The sequence below is a fragment of the Pelophylax lessonae genome, assembly GCF_965119305.1.
Source record: "Pelophylax lessonae genome assembly, chromosome: 8".
In the NCBI taxonomy this organism is placed as follows: Eukaryota; Metazoa; Chordata; class Amphibia; order Anura; family Ranidae; genus Pelophylax; species Pelophylax lessonae.
Window position 1 is genome coordinate 251,999,341 of NC_138775.1, and position 18,330 is coordinate 252,017,670.

Sequence of the window (18,330 nt, forward strand, 5' to 3'; positions counted from 1 at the left end):
GCGGGACTTTTTTTTTTTTTTTTCCACGGAGCGGATGACATTTCTGTCATCCGCTCCGTGTGCCCGCATATCATCCCATCCGTTTGCGGATGATATGCGGACATAATGTAAGTATATGGCACTGCGGATGTCAGCGGATGACACCGCTGACATCCGATTTTCCTTCCTTTCCGTTTTTTACACGGAAGAAAAAATGGGGTTCTGTTCCATTCGTAAAAACGGAACAGAACTGAAAGGAGGAAAATTGGGTGTCAGCGGATGGTATTCCGCTGACATCCGCAATGCCATTCACTTACATTATGTCCGCAAATCATCCGCAAACGGATGGGATGATTTGCGGACAAGCGGAGTGGCCGTGTGAAAGGACCCTTACTGGGCAAGGCAATAATTTAAATGGCATTAAACCCCAAAACAAAAATGTTCAGACAGTATTTTTCAGCTTTCTTTGACAGACCAAGCTGTCCAGTAAATATGGCAGGTAGAGGTTTGAGACAAACCATTTATCCCTATCAGGTGTGCTCACAATGATCAGCTTTTATTCATTTATGTAAAACCTTTATCCCAAAAAGAAAAAACTATTGGTGTAACTGCTTAAAAAGTGTTAGCTGGAGCTCAGTTTTAATCTGTTAGCCATAGCCATCTAAATCTGCTGGTGTATCTAACACTACCTTTTCCCTTTTCTCCTAATTGACAGTGCTGCAGTTCTCCATTTGCTTCCCCATCCATAGTGGAGACCCCCCCCCCCCCCCCCCCTACAGACAGAAACTGGGCTACTGGTCAGATCACCAAGTGAAAATGTAGGAAAAAAGCCCCCCCCCCCCCCCCCTCAAAAAAAAGTAAAGCAACTACATTATTTAACCTCCCTGGCGGTATGATTCTTTTGGATTTTAAGTGCTGAGAGCGGTACCATTATTTTGCATGTAAATCTTGTGAATGAGCAGCCCAAACCAACTGTATACATTTATTATATATATTATATATATTATATATATATATATATATATATATATATATATATACATACATATATTATGTATACATATTATATATATATATATATATATATATATATATATATATACATACATATATTATGTATACATATTATATATATATATATATATATATATATATATATATATGTATATATATATGTATATATATATAATGTATACAGTTGGTTTGGGCTGCTCATTCACAAGAATTACATATATATATATATATATATATATATATAAATATATGTGTATATATATATATTATATATATATATATATATATATACTGTGTATATATATATATATATACATATATTTACATAAAAAGTACAGTAAAACTGCAGGAAAGGGCACTGGGGGCAATGTAATGTGATTTTATTTTATTTTGAATGGTATCAGTGTGTTTGGTGTGTTTTACATTTGAATTTGCCGCCGGTTCCACACCCCGGCGGACATCACGTCGCCGGAGACGGAAGTCGGGGCTCGCAGACGATCGGGAGGATGCTCCGCCACCGCACACCACCCGCATTCTTCGCTGGATCCCGGAGAAAGGGTAAGTAAAACCTCTTTCTGGATCCAGCGATCTTCCTAGCGGTACCCCGAGTGTGACTCGGGGTTAATGCTTTTGGCTCTAAAATCTAACCCCGAGTCACGCTCGGGAATACCGCTAGGAAGGTTAAATATTGGTAAGCAAGCTGCAAAATACAGTACAGTGGGCATAGAAAAGAATCACTCCCTTGAAAAGAATCAGATTTTTTTGCTTTTCAGCCTGAAATGAAGACAGACACAGTTTTTGTTTTATCCAGTTGTATTTACTAGTGCAACTTATAACATCCAAGTGAAAGATATAACACCAACACGTCAGAAAAAAAAAAAAAAACAGAATCACTGAGTTGGAAAAAGGATCACTTTTATTTTTTTAATTTTTTTTAAGACATTAATTTTGCTTTAATTCCAGCCTTTAGTCTGTTGGGATTTATCCTCTACAAACTTTGCACATGTAGACTTTGCAATATTTGCCTACTCTCCTTTTTAGAACTGCTAAAGTTTAGTTACATTTTATGGTGACCGTTTGTGGACTGCAGTCTTCAAGTCATTCCACAGAATTTCAAGGGGGTTTAAGTCTGGGCTCTGACTAGGCCATGCAAGGACGTTCACCTTTTTCTCCTGCAAACACTGTGTGGTCATTTTTGCTGTGTGCTTTGGGTCATTGTCATGTTGGAAGGTAAACCTTCTTCCCATTGACAATTTTCTGGCAGAGGGCAGCAGATCTACCTCAAGAATTTGACAGTATTTTGCCCCATCCATTTTTCCTCTATCCTGACAAGTGCTCCAGTCCCTGCTGCAGAGAAACACCCCCATAACAGGATATTATCACCTCTATGCTTTACTGTAGGAATGGTGTGTAGCACCCTCCTAGATACGTGCTAGGAAAAAGCATTATTATGCTCCATCTGCTTATCAGGGGAGCCTGATCTCTTAGTCATGCCTGTTGCATGTGTCCAGGTGTGAGTCACTTGGTCTGAGGGAGTGTCCCCACTGTATCCAATAGGGGAGCATGTTGGACAGTGGAGGAAACCTGGCCAGTTGCAAACGGGCTTTTGTGGAAGTTCCAGTGGGAGGGCACTACCGCAATGCATCCTGGGATTGACCATAAAAGCCAAGGGCACATGTGACAGGGCATCTTTGGCGGGAAGTAGAGTCCCAGGAGGAGGGTGATGGCTGTCTCTCCTCCTGCTGTCTGAGGAAGGTGGTCACAGGCAGTCGGCCTAGTGAGCCAGGTGTGGAGCTGAGCCTGAAGGATCCTGGAAAGCTGACGGTGGAGCTGCTGGCAGAGTCATCTGGGAAAAACAGTGTTCATGAGTACCAGGGAGCTTACCAAGGGGTCAGCCCAGGAAGGGGGACCACTCCAGAGAAGTCAGAGGATAGAAGGTAAGCTCACACAGTATGCAAGAGTAAAGGGGTACCAAGTAGAACACTGAAGAGTAGGGGTAAAGGGGGTGCCAAGCGGGGCCCTGAGAAGTTATTCACTATACAGTTCGCTTATCAAATACTTCACTAGAGTGGCAAGGTGAAGCAGCGGCCTTGCCACACTCAACATAGTTAGAAGTCCTAAAATTGTGCATAGTTCATCCAGTTGGACTATCCTACTCATCCCTTCTCCTATCCAAGTTCTAAAATAAAACCAACAAAAAAACACATCCCCTGGACTGTTTTCTGACTGAGCCAAACGTTTAAAGTACTTCGAATTGCTAGGTTGTTGCTATGGGTAACCCAGGGGAACCCGCTTCAAGCAGCTCCACAGGGAGTAGTGCTACAGGTGTTATTTGGATGGTGAGCTGTATTGGATTTTCGGCAGACATCGTTTGGTGTTGAGGGCAAATAATTCAATATTAGTCTCATCTGATCATAATAACTTTTTCTATGTGGCCTCAGAATCTTCAAGGTGTGTTCTGGCAAAGCTCAGTCATGACTGCATGTGGCCTTTCATGAGGAGTGTTTTTTTTCTTTCAACCCTCCCATACAAGCCACATTTGTGGAGAATTTGTGACATTGTTGTCACATGCACACAATGACCACTCTTTGTCACACATCCCTGCAACTGCTTTGGAGTTGCTGTAGGCCTCTAGGGAGCCTCTCTGACCAGTTTCCTCCTGGCTCTTTCATCCAGTTTGGAGTGATGTCCTGATCCAGGGAGGGTCTGTATTGTACCAAATAATAAACTGTTTTTTTTTTTTTTTTTCTCACATGTTAGTGTTACAGTGTTACATTTTTGATTTTGAGTTTAATACCAATTTAAGATTAAGAATAAATTGGTATAAAAAAAACCTTCTGTGTGCAGCAGTCCCCCCTCAGCCCCCCTAATGCTTACCTAAGCCCATTTTTATCCAGCAATATCCACAACTGTCTCAGCCATCTGGGACTCCCCTCCTCATTGGCTAAGATACACCAGCGGCCAGTGGCGGCCGGTGCGTTGGGGGCGCAGGGGCGCCGCCCCCCCCCCTATCCATGCGTCCGATCCCCTAATCTACATGCGGAGCGCCGGACGCATGGAGTTCAATGGGGCTTTTTTTTTTTTTAATCACCTGATTAGAGCCAGAGGCTCTAATAGGCTTCAGCAAAAGGTGGACCCAGGGCGCAGAGCAGTGCGCCCCATTCCCACCCTTTGTGTGATAATAGCGAATGAAAATTCGCTATTGTCACACGGATCCTCCTCCTGGCCAATCAGGAAGCGGGTCCTCCCCCTTCCTGATTGTCCGAAAGGCAAACCCCATGCCATTAGCAGAGGAGGAGGCGGGAGGACTGAGGAGATGCCGGGGGACTGAGGAGAAGCCACCTCTGCCTGAGGTAAGTGCACTGGTCTCGCCGGGGGGGGGCACGCTTACGCTGGTCACTGTGCATTGAAAGGGGGCACGCTGGTATCTCTGCATTGAAAGGGGGCACACTGGTATCTCTGCATTGAAAGAGGGCACGCTGGCATCTCTGCATTGATAGGGGGCACTCTGGCATCTCTGCATTGAAAGGGGGCACGATGATCTCTACATTGAAGGGGGCACGCTGGTATCTCTGCATTGAAAGGTGCACGCTGGTATCTCTGCATTGAAAGGGGGCATGCTGGCATCTCTGCATTGAAAGGGGGCACGCTGGTATCTCTGCATTGAAAGTGGGCATGCTGGCATCTCTGCATTGAAAGGGGGCACGATGATCTCTGCATTGAAGGGGGCACGCTGGTCTCTCTGCATTGAAAGGGGGCACGCTGGTCTCTCTGTATTGAAAGGGGGCACGCTGGCATCTCTGTATTGAAAGGGGGCACGATGATCTCTGCATTGAAGGGGGCACGCTGGCATCTCTGCATTGAAAGGGGGGCACGCTGGCATCTCTGCATTGAAAGGGGGCACGATGATCTCTGCATTGAAGGGGGCACGCTGGTATCTCTGCATTAAAAAGGGGGCACGCTGGCATCTCTGCAATGAAAGGGGGCACGGTGATCTCGGCATTGAAAGGGGCACGCTGGTCTCTCTGCATTAAAGGGGGCACGCTGGTCACTGCATTGAAAGGGGGCACGCTGATCTCTGTGCATTGAGAGGGGGCACGCTGGTCTCTGTGCATTGAAAGGGGGCATGCTGGTCTCTGTGCATTGAAAGAGGGCACACTGGTCTCTGTGCATTGAAAGGGGGTATGCTGGTATCTATACATTAAAAGGAGGCATGCTGGCATCTCTGCATTGAAAGGGGGCACGATGATCTCTGCATTGAAAGGGGGCACGCTGGTATCTCTGCATTGAAAGGGGGCACGCTGGTCTCTCTGCATTGAAAGGGGGCACGCTGATCTCTGTGCATTGAAAGGGGGCACACTGATCTCTTTGCATTGAAAGGGGGCACGCTGGTCTCTGTGCATTGAAAGGGGGCACGCTGGTCTTTGTGCATTGAAAGGGGGCACGCTGGTATCTCTGCATTGAAAGTGGGCATGCTGGCATCTCTGCATTGAAAGGGGGCACGATGATCTCTGCATTGAAGGGGGCACACTGGTCTCTCTGCATTGAAAGGGGGCATGCTGGTCTCTCTGCATTGAAAGGGGGCATGCTGGTCTCTCTGTATTGAAAGGGGGCACGATGATCTCTGCATTGAAGGGGGCACGCTGGCATCTCTGCATTGAAAGGGGGCACGATGATCTCTGCATTGAAGGGGACACGCTGGTATCTCTGCATTAAAAAGGGGGCACGCTGGCATCTCTGCAATGAAAGGGGGCACGGTGATCTCGGCATTGAAAGGGGCATGCTGGTCTCTCTGCATTAAAGGGGGCACGCTGGTCACTGCATTGAAAGGGGGCACGCTGATCTCTGTGCATTGAGAGGGGGCACGCTGGTCTCTGTGCATTGAAAGGGGGCATGCTGGTCTCTGTGCATTGAAAGAGGGCACACTGGTCTCTGTGCATTGAAAGGGGGCATGCTGGTATCTATACATTAAAAGGAGGCATGCTGGCATCTCTGCATTGAAAGGGGGCACGATGATCTCTGCATTGAAAGGGGGCACGCTGGTATCTCTGCATTGAAGGGGGGCACGCTGGTCTCTCTGCATTGAAAGGGGGCACGCTGATCTCTGTGCATTGAAAGGGGGCACGCTGATCTCTTTGCATTGAAAGGGGGCACGCTGGTCTCTGTGCATTGAAAGGGGGCACGCTGGTCTTTGTGCATTGAAAGGGGGCACGCTGGTCACTGTGCATTGAAAGGGGGCACGCTATACCTTAATTACTAAAGGCCCCCTTTCACACTTTTGTGACGTCAAAGTCACGCAGTTTTTTACAGCATTTTTTGCTGCAAAGCAATGCCTATTACATTTTTCTGTTTGCGCCCCCCAAAAAATTTTGAGCACCAGCCGCCACTGCCAGTGGCGCTATTGGCTCCCACTGCTGTTAATCAAAGTCAGTTAGCCAGTGAGGAGAGAGAGGGGGCAGGGCCGAACCGCAGCTCTGTGTCTGAATGCATACATGGAGCTACCGATCATCGGTGAAGAGAACACCTCTCCAAAGTGCCAGACCCCATCGAATGTGAGCATTTGCCCACTCAATTCGGTTACGAAGAGGAACTGCAGTCAGTTCGAAACCCCGAATGCAGATGACCTTCCCTGAGATGGTTTCTGACAGTTTGTGCAGGCAGCCTGTAGGGGGTGGAGCCTTCTGGTGGCCTCCTACAGCTCTGCTCTCTGCACAGGCTATGTACAGCACAGTGATGATGCCACTGTTTGCTTTATGAAATAGGTTTGCAATAGCATTTGGTGTACACAAAGAAGCTTTTTTTACTATTGAGGAATATACACTATATTGCCAAAAGTATTGGGACGCCTGCCTTTACACGCACATTAACTTTCCTGGCATCCCAGTCTTAGTCTGTAGGGTTCAGTATTGAGTTGGCCCACCCTTTGCAGTTATAACAGCTTCAACTCTTCTGGGAAGGCTGTCCACAAGGTTTAGGAGTGTGTCTATGGGAATGTTTGACCATTCTTCCGGAAGCATATTTGTGATGTCAGGCACTGATGTGGAGGAGAATGCCTGGCTCACAGTCTGCGTTCTAATCCACCCCAAAGGTGTTTTTTTTTATAAGTTGAGGTCAGGATAGTCAAGTTCCTCCACCCCAAACTCGCTCATCCATGTCTTTATGGACCTTGCTTTGTGCACTGGTGCGCAGTCATGTTGGAACAGGAAGGGGCCATCCCCAAACTGGTTTGGAGTTGGGAGCATAACATTTTCCAAAATGTCTTAGTATGCTGACGCCTTAAGAGTTCCCTTCACTGGAACTCAGGGGCCAAGCCCAACCCCTGCAAAACAACCCTACGCCATAATCCCCCCTCCACCAAATGATGTGGACCAGTGCACAAAGCAAGGTATATAAAGACATGGATGAGCGAGTTTGGGGTGGAGGGACTTGACTGGCGTGCACAGAGTCCTGACCTCCACCCAATAGAGCACCTTTAAGCTGGATACACACTATCCAACTTTTGTGGTTAGATTTCCTTCAGATTTACCTTTTCTATGTAGTGCAAGGGTCTGCCTGATTGCATACAAATTGAAAGCGTTTAGGTTTGACCTCATATTATATGGTTTTGATAAGTCTAAAGGAAAAAGTCTTCAGAAAATCTTATAGTGTGTATGGCCCATTAGGATGAATTAGAGCGGAGACTGCGAGACAGGCCTTCTCCTCCACATCATTGTCTGACCTTACAAATGTGCTTCTGGAAGTATGGTCAAACATTCCCATAGACACACTCCTAAACCTTGTGGACAGCCTTCCCAGAAGATTTAAAGTTGTTATAGCTGCAAAGGGTGGGCCAACTCAATATTGAACACTAAGACCGGGATGCCATTAAATTTCTTGTGCGTGTAAAGGCAGGCATTCCAATATCTTTTGGCAATATAAAGCATTTGGATGAAAGTTTTTGAGTTTGGAGTTCAGCTTTATTGTGTATTTAAAGCCATTATGCAAACCGTGTGCTCACTAATAAGGAGTTTCCCTTTAATTGGAATTTGCCTTTCCTATTCTGGAGCTAAATTCCTGCTGAATTTAACTGCATTTTTACATTGGCTTCACCTGTGGGGTTATTAAAACAACCCTGACTGTCCACAAACAGTGGAAAGTATGTCTGCTCTACCATGTATGTTTGTGTCAGACAAGAGATTAATGACTTTTCTCCACTGCCGAATGGAATGTCTAAGGAAAACCATTTGAAATCGAGTGAAAGGAAAAATAAAGATTACCCGGAGCGTGGTCCAAATTTCCGAACTCAATGTCTCTGTTATTAGAGAGAGCTAACGGGACATAACTCACCCCTGCCACCTAGAAACACAGCCGAAAAAATGTGAATTTCGCACTTATTAGGGATTTTTCCCTCCGGAACATTTTTTCCTCTCTGGTGTAAAAGTGTTTTGTATCTCAGTGGAATGTGGTGTCGCGTACACTTGTCTAGGCCAGTGCGTCTCCGTGTTTTTTTTTTTTTTTAAGGAAACATGCACCGAAATACAAAATGTTATAGCCATTGTTTGAAAAAGAAAAGAAATATGATTGTGATTAAAGAGTCCTCTGGTGCTTTCCGCAAGTGGTCCCCCCCATGTCATAATAATTTGGGTCCCTCCTTGGATTCTGTTCTAAGAAGAAACAATAAGTTTGACTATTTGCCACCTGCCCACCATCAAATGACGGCGGAGCGGTGCGGCTCTTGTTCTGGGAGGACGTTATATGACTGTGCCCCAGAACGGCCGCACTCGCGCGCCCGCGGGGGCGTGCAGCGTGGCGATCCTGACCGCGTTCCTAGGACACGTCGCGACCTTGATCTTTGTAAAGCGCCAATAACATGGCTCTTTACCCATGTGATCGGCTGTGTCCAATCACAGTTGGTCACATGTAAATGAGAAGGTGCCATTTATCGGCGCTCCTCGCCTCACACTGTCGGAGTGTATGGGGAGGAGAGCCGATCAGCCGCTATCAGCCGCTTTGTCCTCAAAGGGAAGTCCAAGACAGGTAATCAGGGCACTGATTATCAGTGCCCTGATTACAGTAAAGAAAAAACAGTGCCCATCAGTGACACCAACCAATGCCCACACCAATCAATGCCCATCAGTGATACCAATCAGTGACCCCAATCAGTGCCCACAGTGACCTCAATCAGTGCCCATTAGTGATACCAGTCAGTGCCCATCAGTGCCTGCTCATCTGTGTTGCCCATCAGTGCCGCCTATTAGTGCCCATCAGTGCCACCTATCAGTGCCCATCAGTGCTACCTACCAGTGCCCATCAGTGCGACATATTAGTGCCTCCTCATCAGTGCCCATAAGTGCCACCTCATCAGTGCCCATAAGTGCAGCCTATCAATGCCCATTAGTGCAGCCTCATCAGCGCACATCAGTGAAGCAGAAAAAATACTTATTTACAAAATTTACTGACAGAAATTTAGAAAAACTTTTTTTTTTTTCAAAATGTTCTTAATTTTAATAAAAAATAAAAAACCCAGCAGTGATTAAATACCACCAAAAGAAAGCTCTATTTGCGTGAAAAAAATGATAGGAATTTAATTTGGGTACAGCATTGCATGACCACGCAATTGTCATTCAAAGTGTGACAGCGCTGAAAGCTGAAAATTGGCCTGGGCAGAAAAGTGCCCTGTATTAAAGTGGTTAAAGTAGAATTAAAGGCAACATTTTTTCTTTAAGTTTTGGATAGAGTGTAGAGAGATTAGAACACCTGTAAGTTTTTATTGCTGTCTGTGCCCTTGTTAGGGAGATTCACCCTCTCTATTTGTCCTGTTTACCGCTATCATTCAAGGTGGAAGTAAAAGAAAATCCCGAACTTTTGGTTGTCCCCAGAAAAGCAATAGAGGGGAAATCTTCCAAAAGGGACACTTGTTGGGGTGACCTGGGGGTCCCTAAGGAACTCCATTAACCACTTGAGGACAGCCCTGCGGCCCTACTGTGCGAAATCACGTACCTGCACCTGATTTCATGCACAGAGTCAGGGGCGCGTGAACGTGTTTGACTATTCTTCCAGAAGTGCATTAGTGAGGTCAGGCACTGATGTGGATGAGAAGGCCTGGTTCGCAATCTGTGCTCTAATTCGTCCCAAAGGTGCTCTGTCTGGTTGAGGTCAGGACTCTGTGCAGGCCAGTCAAGTTCCTCTACCCCAAACTCGCTCATCCATGTCTTTATGGACCTTGCTTTGTGCACTGGTCCAAATCATTTGGTGGAGGGGGGATTATGGTGTGGGGTTATTATTCAGGTATTGGGCTTGGCCCCTTAGTTCCAGTGAAGGGAACTCTTAAGGCAGGGATCTTCAAACTGCAGCCCTCCAGCTGTTGTGGAACTACACATCCCATGGTATTGTAAAACTCTGACATTCACAGACATGACTAGGCATGAGGGGAATTGTAGTTCTCGAACAACCAGAGGGCCATAGTTTGAAGACCCCTGTCTTAAGGCGTCAGCATGCCAAGACATTTTGGACAATTTCATGCTCCTAACTTTGTGGGAACAGTTTGGGGATGGCCCCTTCCTGTTCCAACATGACCAGTGCACAAAGCAAGGTCCACAAAGACATGGATGAGTGAGTTTGGGGTGGAGGAACATGACTGACCTCAACCCGATAGAACACTTTTGGAATGAATTAGAGCGGAGACTGCGAGCCAGGCCTTCTCGTTCAACATCAGTACCTGACCTCAGAGGCGTAACTAGAACCTTCAGGGCCCTGATGCAAGAAACCATGAAGGGCCCCTCAGACCCCTGGCCAGGGCCCTTACCTTCAAGCCCAGGGCTCTTCCCACTAATCCTGGGGCTCTTTGCACTCGTTGCATGGCCTTTTATTACGGTCCCATAGCAGGATTCTTTCACAAGTTCTGCAGTGGGCCCCCTTCCTGCAATCTTGGGGCCTCCCCACAGTGGTGCAATGCCAGGGTCCGGTCGCAAGTGTGACCCTTGCGATCCTGGAAGTTCACCCACTGGTTTGCTACCGGGCCCCCTGGAGCATGGGGCCCGGTAGCGATTGCAACCCCTGCAACCCCTGTAGTTACGCCCCTGCCTGACCTCACAAATGCGCTTCTGGAAGAATGGTCAAACATTCCCATAGACACACTCCTAAACCTTGTGGACAGCCTTCCCAGAAGAGTTGAAGCTGTTATAGCTGCATAGGGTGGGCCAACTCAATACTGAACCCTACGGACTAAGACTGGGATGCCATTAATGTTCATGTGTGTGTGTACTTACTGTCAATACTTTTGACAATATAGTGTGTATATAAGACTTTTTTTTTAGCACACTCTATAACTACCCTACTATATTTTGATTATGGTTATCAAATGGCCAATGATGTTTTACAAAATAATTGATTATTTTGCATATAAACATTTTTAATTGCATTTTATAAAACTTTAAAAATGTATTCATTTATTTATTTTTGACACACTTTATGGCCTCTTTCATATCTGCACATTCCAGGAACTCATACAGAAACGGCCATTTCTGCCTATTCTCCTGGACTTTGCGAAGACGTCGCACTTACAGTGTCATTTATTGTTGATGGGATGCCAAGCATGGCTAGGAAATGCATGTTTTGTCCCATGCCAAAACTCACAGTAAAAAAAGAAAGGGTGAAGTTCACTGCCTGGAAAGTGCAGGAGCTTCTTTTGGTAGAGCAGCCCATTCAGCCCAAAGTGGATTAATGCAATTAAGATCATACCTGAAGTTCAGCTTTAATGTTTTCTGAGAACGTTAATCTGGAGAATGTGGTCTTCAAAGTCTTAAAGTGTGACACATTTTTACATGCCTGGTTTTCATATTTTTGGTATTGTATCATTTGTATTGAGATTTATAGACTAACTACTAGACTAGAGGGTGCTCTCGGTGATTTACTGTAATTATTGTCTTAAAGAGCAATTGGACTGTGGAAGCTATGCCCAAAAAAAGTAAGCAAAAGGCAAAGGACTAGTCACCTTGTATTGCCCGTAGGCTTTCTGCAGCTGATCTTTTCCCCTCATTGACTTCTTATCCTTTATTCTGCACGGTGGAGGCAGTAGGCAGGTGTAGTTCTCACTCCATCCAACAGGTGGCGTCTTGCCACAATGCAGATGGAGTGGAGACTCAGAGGAGCATTGTTCCTCTGAAGCCTCTGTAGGCCTCACTTGGAGAGCAGCTGTGTGATAGGATGCTGCAATACCTGGTTACCTTTCGTGGCCATTTTGGTTGGGGCATCCTTTTTGAATAGTAGACCCTGCCAGGATTTAGCACAAATTCTGTGAGTGGTTAGTGTAGGGACAGGAACCCGCTTTGTCAGAGAGCGAGTTTGAGCATTAGGGAAAGGTTCCAGTGTGAGGAGGACAAGCATAGTGATACCGCTCTAAACCCTCAAGACACCTGTCCCTAGTGTAACCATTCCAAACCTTCTTAAATTCTCTCTCCAATGCCTTCTGCCCTGCCCCTCTAGCAGATGCCATCCGGGTAATGTCAGTGCCATCTTAAGAGCATTAAAGGGCCCCAGGAAATGCCTACACAATCACCCAAGAGAATTAAAAAAGCAAATTATGGATAAGGCTATATTTATTAGTACAGCAATGCAAGGCTAATATAAAAATATATAAAAATATAATAAAATAAAAAGATATGATAAATTGCCAGTCCAAATAAATTAGTTCTTATTAGATCTCAATAGATGGAAAAGATGTGAACAGTCCCACAGATGGGTCCCACAACAGTGCTGGGGTGCCAGGAAGAAAGGTGCACAATCATGCAATCTTTTCCAGTGCAGTGAGCAAGTGCCGGTCTTCCCCCTTTGGGTGTTCACTTACCGGACAACGATGACCCCTATGCTATATAGCTATAGAGATCGACAAAGCTTTTGTCCTAGTAAGGAACCGACTTTCAGACTCCTCCAAGCCAAATGTGTCTCCACAGATGTAAATATCCCGATACCTTCGTTGACCTCCCTCTGAAGGTTCTAAGTGCTTGGCTGGCTCTGACATCAATACTTTGAGTCACTGACCAAAGTACTGCTGTCCATCCAGTTCTAAGATTCACACAGCACAGACCGGCGTAGCATTGGAGGAGACCTGTATGCTTTCTGCTGCATTTTTACATACAGAACCATTGCGCACTCACCCCCCCCCCCCCGGTCAGTCAGTCGGTCCGTCAGTCAGGCAACACGTTCCATCTCCCCCCCCCCCCCAATGGTCTCCCTCCTTACCTCCTCCTTCCTCCTGTCCAAGCCAGGGAGTGCTGAATGGCTGAGCTGCTGTCCTCCTCCAGCCGTGTCTCTTCTGCCTCTTCCTGGCCACTGGCTTCTCCTTTTGGCCAATCGGGAAAGGGGTCTCACAACCCTCTTCCTGATTGGCTGGGAGGAGAGTCAGTGTGACAATAGCGAATATTTATTTGCTATTGTCACACAACTGGGTGGGCTCAGGGCGCAGTGCTCTGCGCCCCAAGCCCACCCTTTTTTGAAGCCTTTTAGAGCCTAGAGCCTCTGGCTCTAATCATGTGCTTCAAAAAAAAATCCCCTATTGGAATCCATGCGTCCGGTGCCCTGCATGTAGATTAGGGGGCCGGATGCATGGATGCGCCCCCAATGGACGGGCCGCCCCTGGTGTTGAGTATTGGTATAATATTTATGCATTGTTTTCACCTTTGTAACAATTTGTATTCAGACGAGTGCTCTTTTAGTTTATACACAAATTGTTAGCACCTAAATGTTACAGTTGGCTTATGAGTAGCAAATTGTAACAATTTGTATCCAAACAAGCACTGCTTTAGTTCACACATGTATTATTTGTGCTTCTAGTCTTCTCCTGTGCCATTAAAGCGGTTATAAACCGCTGGCTGTTTTTTTTTTTTTTGTTGTTTTTTTTTCTAACCTAAAAGGTAATGTCATAATGTGCTACTATGCATCACCTAAAAATGGAGCCTTCCAGCGCCGAGCTGTCACTGCTGCAGGCGCTTCCATCTTTATCTGGTCTTCTTTCTGGGTCCACAGACTCCAGTTGTGTGACTGGCCGTAGCCAGTGACGTCACTCCTATGTATGCATGCGGAAGCCGTTGTTGACAGGCACAGGACTCTGAAGGAACGGCTCAGGTGCCATTCCTTCTGAACGCATGCGCTGGTGATGTCACTGGCTGCATGTAAAGTAAATATCTCCTAAACCATGCACTTTTGGAAGATATTTAGAGTACCAATAGGTAAGCCTTATTATAGGATTCCTTTTAGGTAACAGTCAGAGATGGGAGTTTACTTCCACTTTAAAGTGTTACTAAACCCACAACAGTAAAATCAGTCTGTATATGCAGTAAAGCATGCTTGTTAAACTCACTGTGGAACCTAAGGGGTTAATCCTCCACATTGTGTAAAAAGGATGTTTGGTCCTGTCTTCATTGATCCTCCCTTCCTTTTACTGTCCCCAATCCATCTGGTGATAGAGCAGAGCCTTGGAGGAACTCTGCACATGCTCAGTTTAGTGTGTATTGCTAGAGAGTTTTTTTTTTTTTTTTGAGGAGGGTGCATGTGATCAGCGCAGTCCAATCAGCACTGTCCAGATAAAATGTCAAGGGCCATGTAGACTCATAGGACAGTCAGAGCAGAATGAAAACTATTCCTTCAAGCTTTAACCAGTGTTCAGCCAGACACTGATAGAAGTCACAAGATTGCTATATACTGCTGATAAGAAAAGGTATTTGGCAGTTTATATTTACTAAAATAATTGCATTTCCATGATCTGTGTACTGTGGGAGACCAGATATAGTGAATGCAGGGTCCTGGGTTTAGTAACAATTTAAGGACCGTGCCAGCACTCTACTGGGAACTATTAGGCCCCTTTCACACGGCTTTCTGATCAGGTCAGCCTGTCAGTTTTTCAGGCGGATCTGATTGGATGCTCCATACACCTCTATGGAGCAGCGGATGTCAGCGGTGACATGTCTGCTGACACCTGCTGCTATTCGATCCGATCCTGCCCGTGAAATCCAGATGGATGGTAACCCTATTTTCCATCGGTCCGGAGGATCGGATGAAAATGGGCAGGCGGTCCATTTTCATCCAATCTCCCATAGAGGAGAGCGGGGATCTGACCGCTCCGTCTCTGCACAGTGAGCGGAGATGGACCTGTCATCCGCCTGCTCAGCGGGGATCGGCGGATCAATCACCTGCTGAGTAAATTGGAGTCCACCGGGTGGAAAGCCTGTGTGAAAAGACCCTATTGCCTATTACTGCAAGTTTTATTGCGCCTGTTTACCGCAAGTGTTGTACTGCAAGAGTTCTGCCCTTTGTCAGCAGAGATTATACTAGTGCTTACTACTGTGCTCTGCAAGCATCCTTGTCACTCTTTACCCTACATACTTTGAAATACAATAACTGTTAACCCTGTGTTTGCTGCTTTCTTACATTGGGCACCCTATCCCTGGCACCGCCCATAAGACGGCCATCTTGGTAGAGGAGCAGGGCTTTGCTTCCTTTTGTCAGAGCTGTCCTTCTGATGACTGGTAATGGGATAGCTGGTAGGGGGATATTCAAGAAGTATCAGCAGAAGTTTACAAATCCACAAAATGAATAAAAAACTGTAGTAGCCAATGCTACATTCCCTCAGCATGGGTCTCTTCTGGGTGCTGCTTAAGCAACTTTAAGTCTCTCGCTGTATACCTTCACCATTCAGAAGTTGGCTTGCTTTTTTTTTTTATTAAAAAAAATGTATTCTCTTATTGGACAAGGCAGCGAGGAGGGGCGAGCGAGTCTACAAGTGTGCTAACATAGTACGCAGCTTGGTATGGGGGCACATCAAGAAAAGGAGGAGTCAGGGGCGCCTGGCGGGTGACCTAAGAAGAAGATGTTAGGGCCGCTCTCTGCAATTCAATTACACAGAGCAGGTTAAAGCTGTTTTTTTTTTTAAATAGAATTTACAATCACTGGTGATCCCCAAACTGCCGCCCACAGGCCGCGGCCCTTTGCTTTCTCTTATTCGGCCCTTGGGGATTCCTACCACAAATATCAGATATAAATATTGAAACATTCCTTCAACTAACACCAATGATGGGGAACTATTCCTCCCACTGATACCAATGATGGGGCACGATTCCTCCCACTGATACCAACGATGGGGCACTAATCCTCCCACTGATACCAATGATGGGGCACTAATCCTCCCACTGATACCAATTATGGGGCACTAATCCTCCCACTGATACCAATGATGGGGCACTAGTCCTCCCACTGATACCAATGATGGGGCACTAATCCTCCCACTGATACCAATGATGGGGCACTAGTCCTCCCACTGATACCAATGATGGGGCACTATTTCTTCCACTGATACAGATGATAGTGCACTATTCCTTGCACTGATACCAATGATGGGGCACTAATCCTCCCACTGATACCAATGATGGGGCACTATTCCTTCCACTGATACCGATGATGGGGCACTATTCCTTCTAATGACACTGATGATGGGGCACTATTCCCCCCCCCCCCCACTGATACCAATGATGGGGCACTATTCCTTCCGCTAACACTGATGATATGGCACTAATTCTTCCACTGACACCAATGAGGGGACCTATTCCTCTCACTGACACCAGTGATGGGACTTTATTCCTTGCACTGACACCAATGATAGGGCATTATTCCAATCACTAATGCCCAATATGGGGCACAATTCCTCCTGCTACTGACGGCACTATGTAATTTTTTTACTCCCAATGACCACAGTCAGCCCCCCCCCCCCCCTAAAGTCTGAAGGACAGTAAATTGGGTCTTTGATTAGAAAGTTTGGAGGACTCTGCTTTAGGATGTACTCTGAATGGTAAAGGTGCTGAGCAAGCGACCCCCTGTGTTCACTATACAGAATGCAAGTCTCTTCAGAAGAACCCAGAAGGGACAGCGCTGACTGTCTGTAGAACGGGCTACTACAGTGAATTTCTGCATCCCCAATGGCCCTCTGGATGTGAAATATCAAATGAAAATTCAAAATGATAAATGATCATTCCTTGAGTTCAGCTTCAACAAATTTTGAAATATGTTATCAGCTACACAGGGAGTGAATTGTTTCTAGCGAGTCAGCACTATTATTGTAAGCAGTGGAGAGAAACAATGCAAAGTAGGAAGCAGAACTGCATATGTAATTAAATCCTTACAAATGATACGTAGAATGAAAAAAAAAAAAAACTCATATTGATAAGATTATTTCCATTAAGCTGATCTCTTTGACTCGACTACAAAAAAAGACTTTGAAGTGGCTACGCATTCTAAGAAATGCTCGGGCCCTAAGGCATCTACCTCACTCATCCTACCCTTGAGTCAGGCCAGCTGCATATTTGCACAGCATGCTGAGTCACCCGTCTTCTGCTTGGTTCATGAAATCGGCCTTCAAACACATTTCTTGAATTGTGTGAATAGTTTTTTTTGTAACTTTTAGATGCGGAAACCTCCCGATTTTCCTATGCTGTGCATATATCGGTGTCTGCTTCCTCCTTCCAACCCCAGCAACTTACTCTTCTTACTTTCTTTTCTAGCCATCCGTTTATTGATGACGATCGCACCACCATGAACGCAGCGTACTGTGACTCGGTCACATGATCAGATGACCATGGATGGCCAAGGTAAGGAACAGCTTGTGCTTTACTTCCATAGACGGTCAGCTGGCTGTAATCTCCAGGGAAAGTCCCTAGACATGTCCCTGGTGATTAAAACTCACTTAACGTGATACTAAACACTGTAATTTACATTGTCCTTTCTATTTCTGTGTGTGGATACTGGCACTGTCATTATTTTATATATATAAAAAAAATACCTATTTTCTAATCAATATACAGCCGTCACATGACCCAGTTCTTTCCCAGCCTGTCTGCAGGGAAACTTAAGCAGGGGATCTTCTAGTCCTCAGTTCCTAGTCACATGTTCAAAAAAACAACACAGCTTTTAACCACTTAAGCCCCGGAGGATTTGGCTGCTAAACGACCAGGGGTTATTTTGCGATTCGGCACTGCGTGACTTTAACGGACAATTGCGCGGTCGTGCGACGCTGTACCTAAACGAATTTGGCGTCCTTTTTTTCCCACAAACAGAGCTTTCTTTTGGCGGTATTTGATCACCTGTGCGATTTTTTGATCACGCGCTATAAACAAAAAAAGAGCGTCAATTTTGCAAAAATAGCAATATTTTTCCCTTTTTTTTATATGAAATTCCCCCCCAAAAAAATGTAAAAATCAAAATTTTTTAACATTTTCGGCCAATTTGTTTTATGCTACCTATGTTTGGTAAAAAAAATCACAAAAAGCGTATTTTGATTGGTTTGCGCAAAAGTTATTGCGTTTACTGACTAAG

The 18,330-nt window shown here is 45.7% G+C and overlaps 1 protein-coding gene across 1 annotated transcript in view; it reads left to right on the forward strand.

Moving 5' to 3' along the window:
- DDAH1 (dimethylarginine dimethylaminohydrolase 1) overlaps positions 1-18,330 on the forward strand; it is a 255,209-nt gene that overhangs the window by 71,313 nt on the left and 165,566 nt on the right. The window contains exon 3 of the mRNA XM_082265824.1: positions 17,520-17,606. Coding sequence (XP_082121950.1) covers positions 17,598-17,606 — 9 coding nt within the window. The 5' untranslated portion in view covers positions 17,520-17,597. The remainder of the gene's footprint in view (positions 1-17,519; positions 17,607-18,330) is intronic.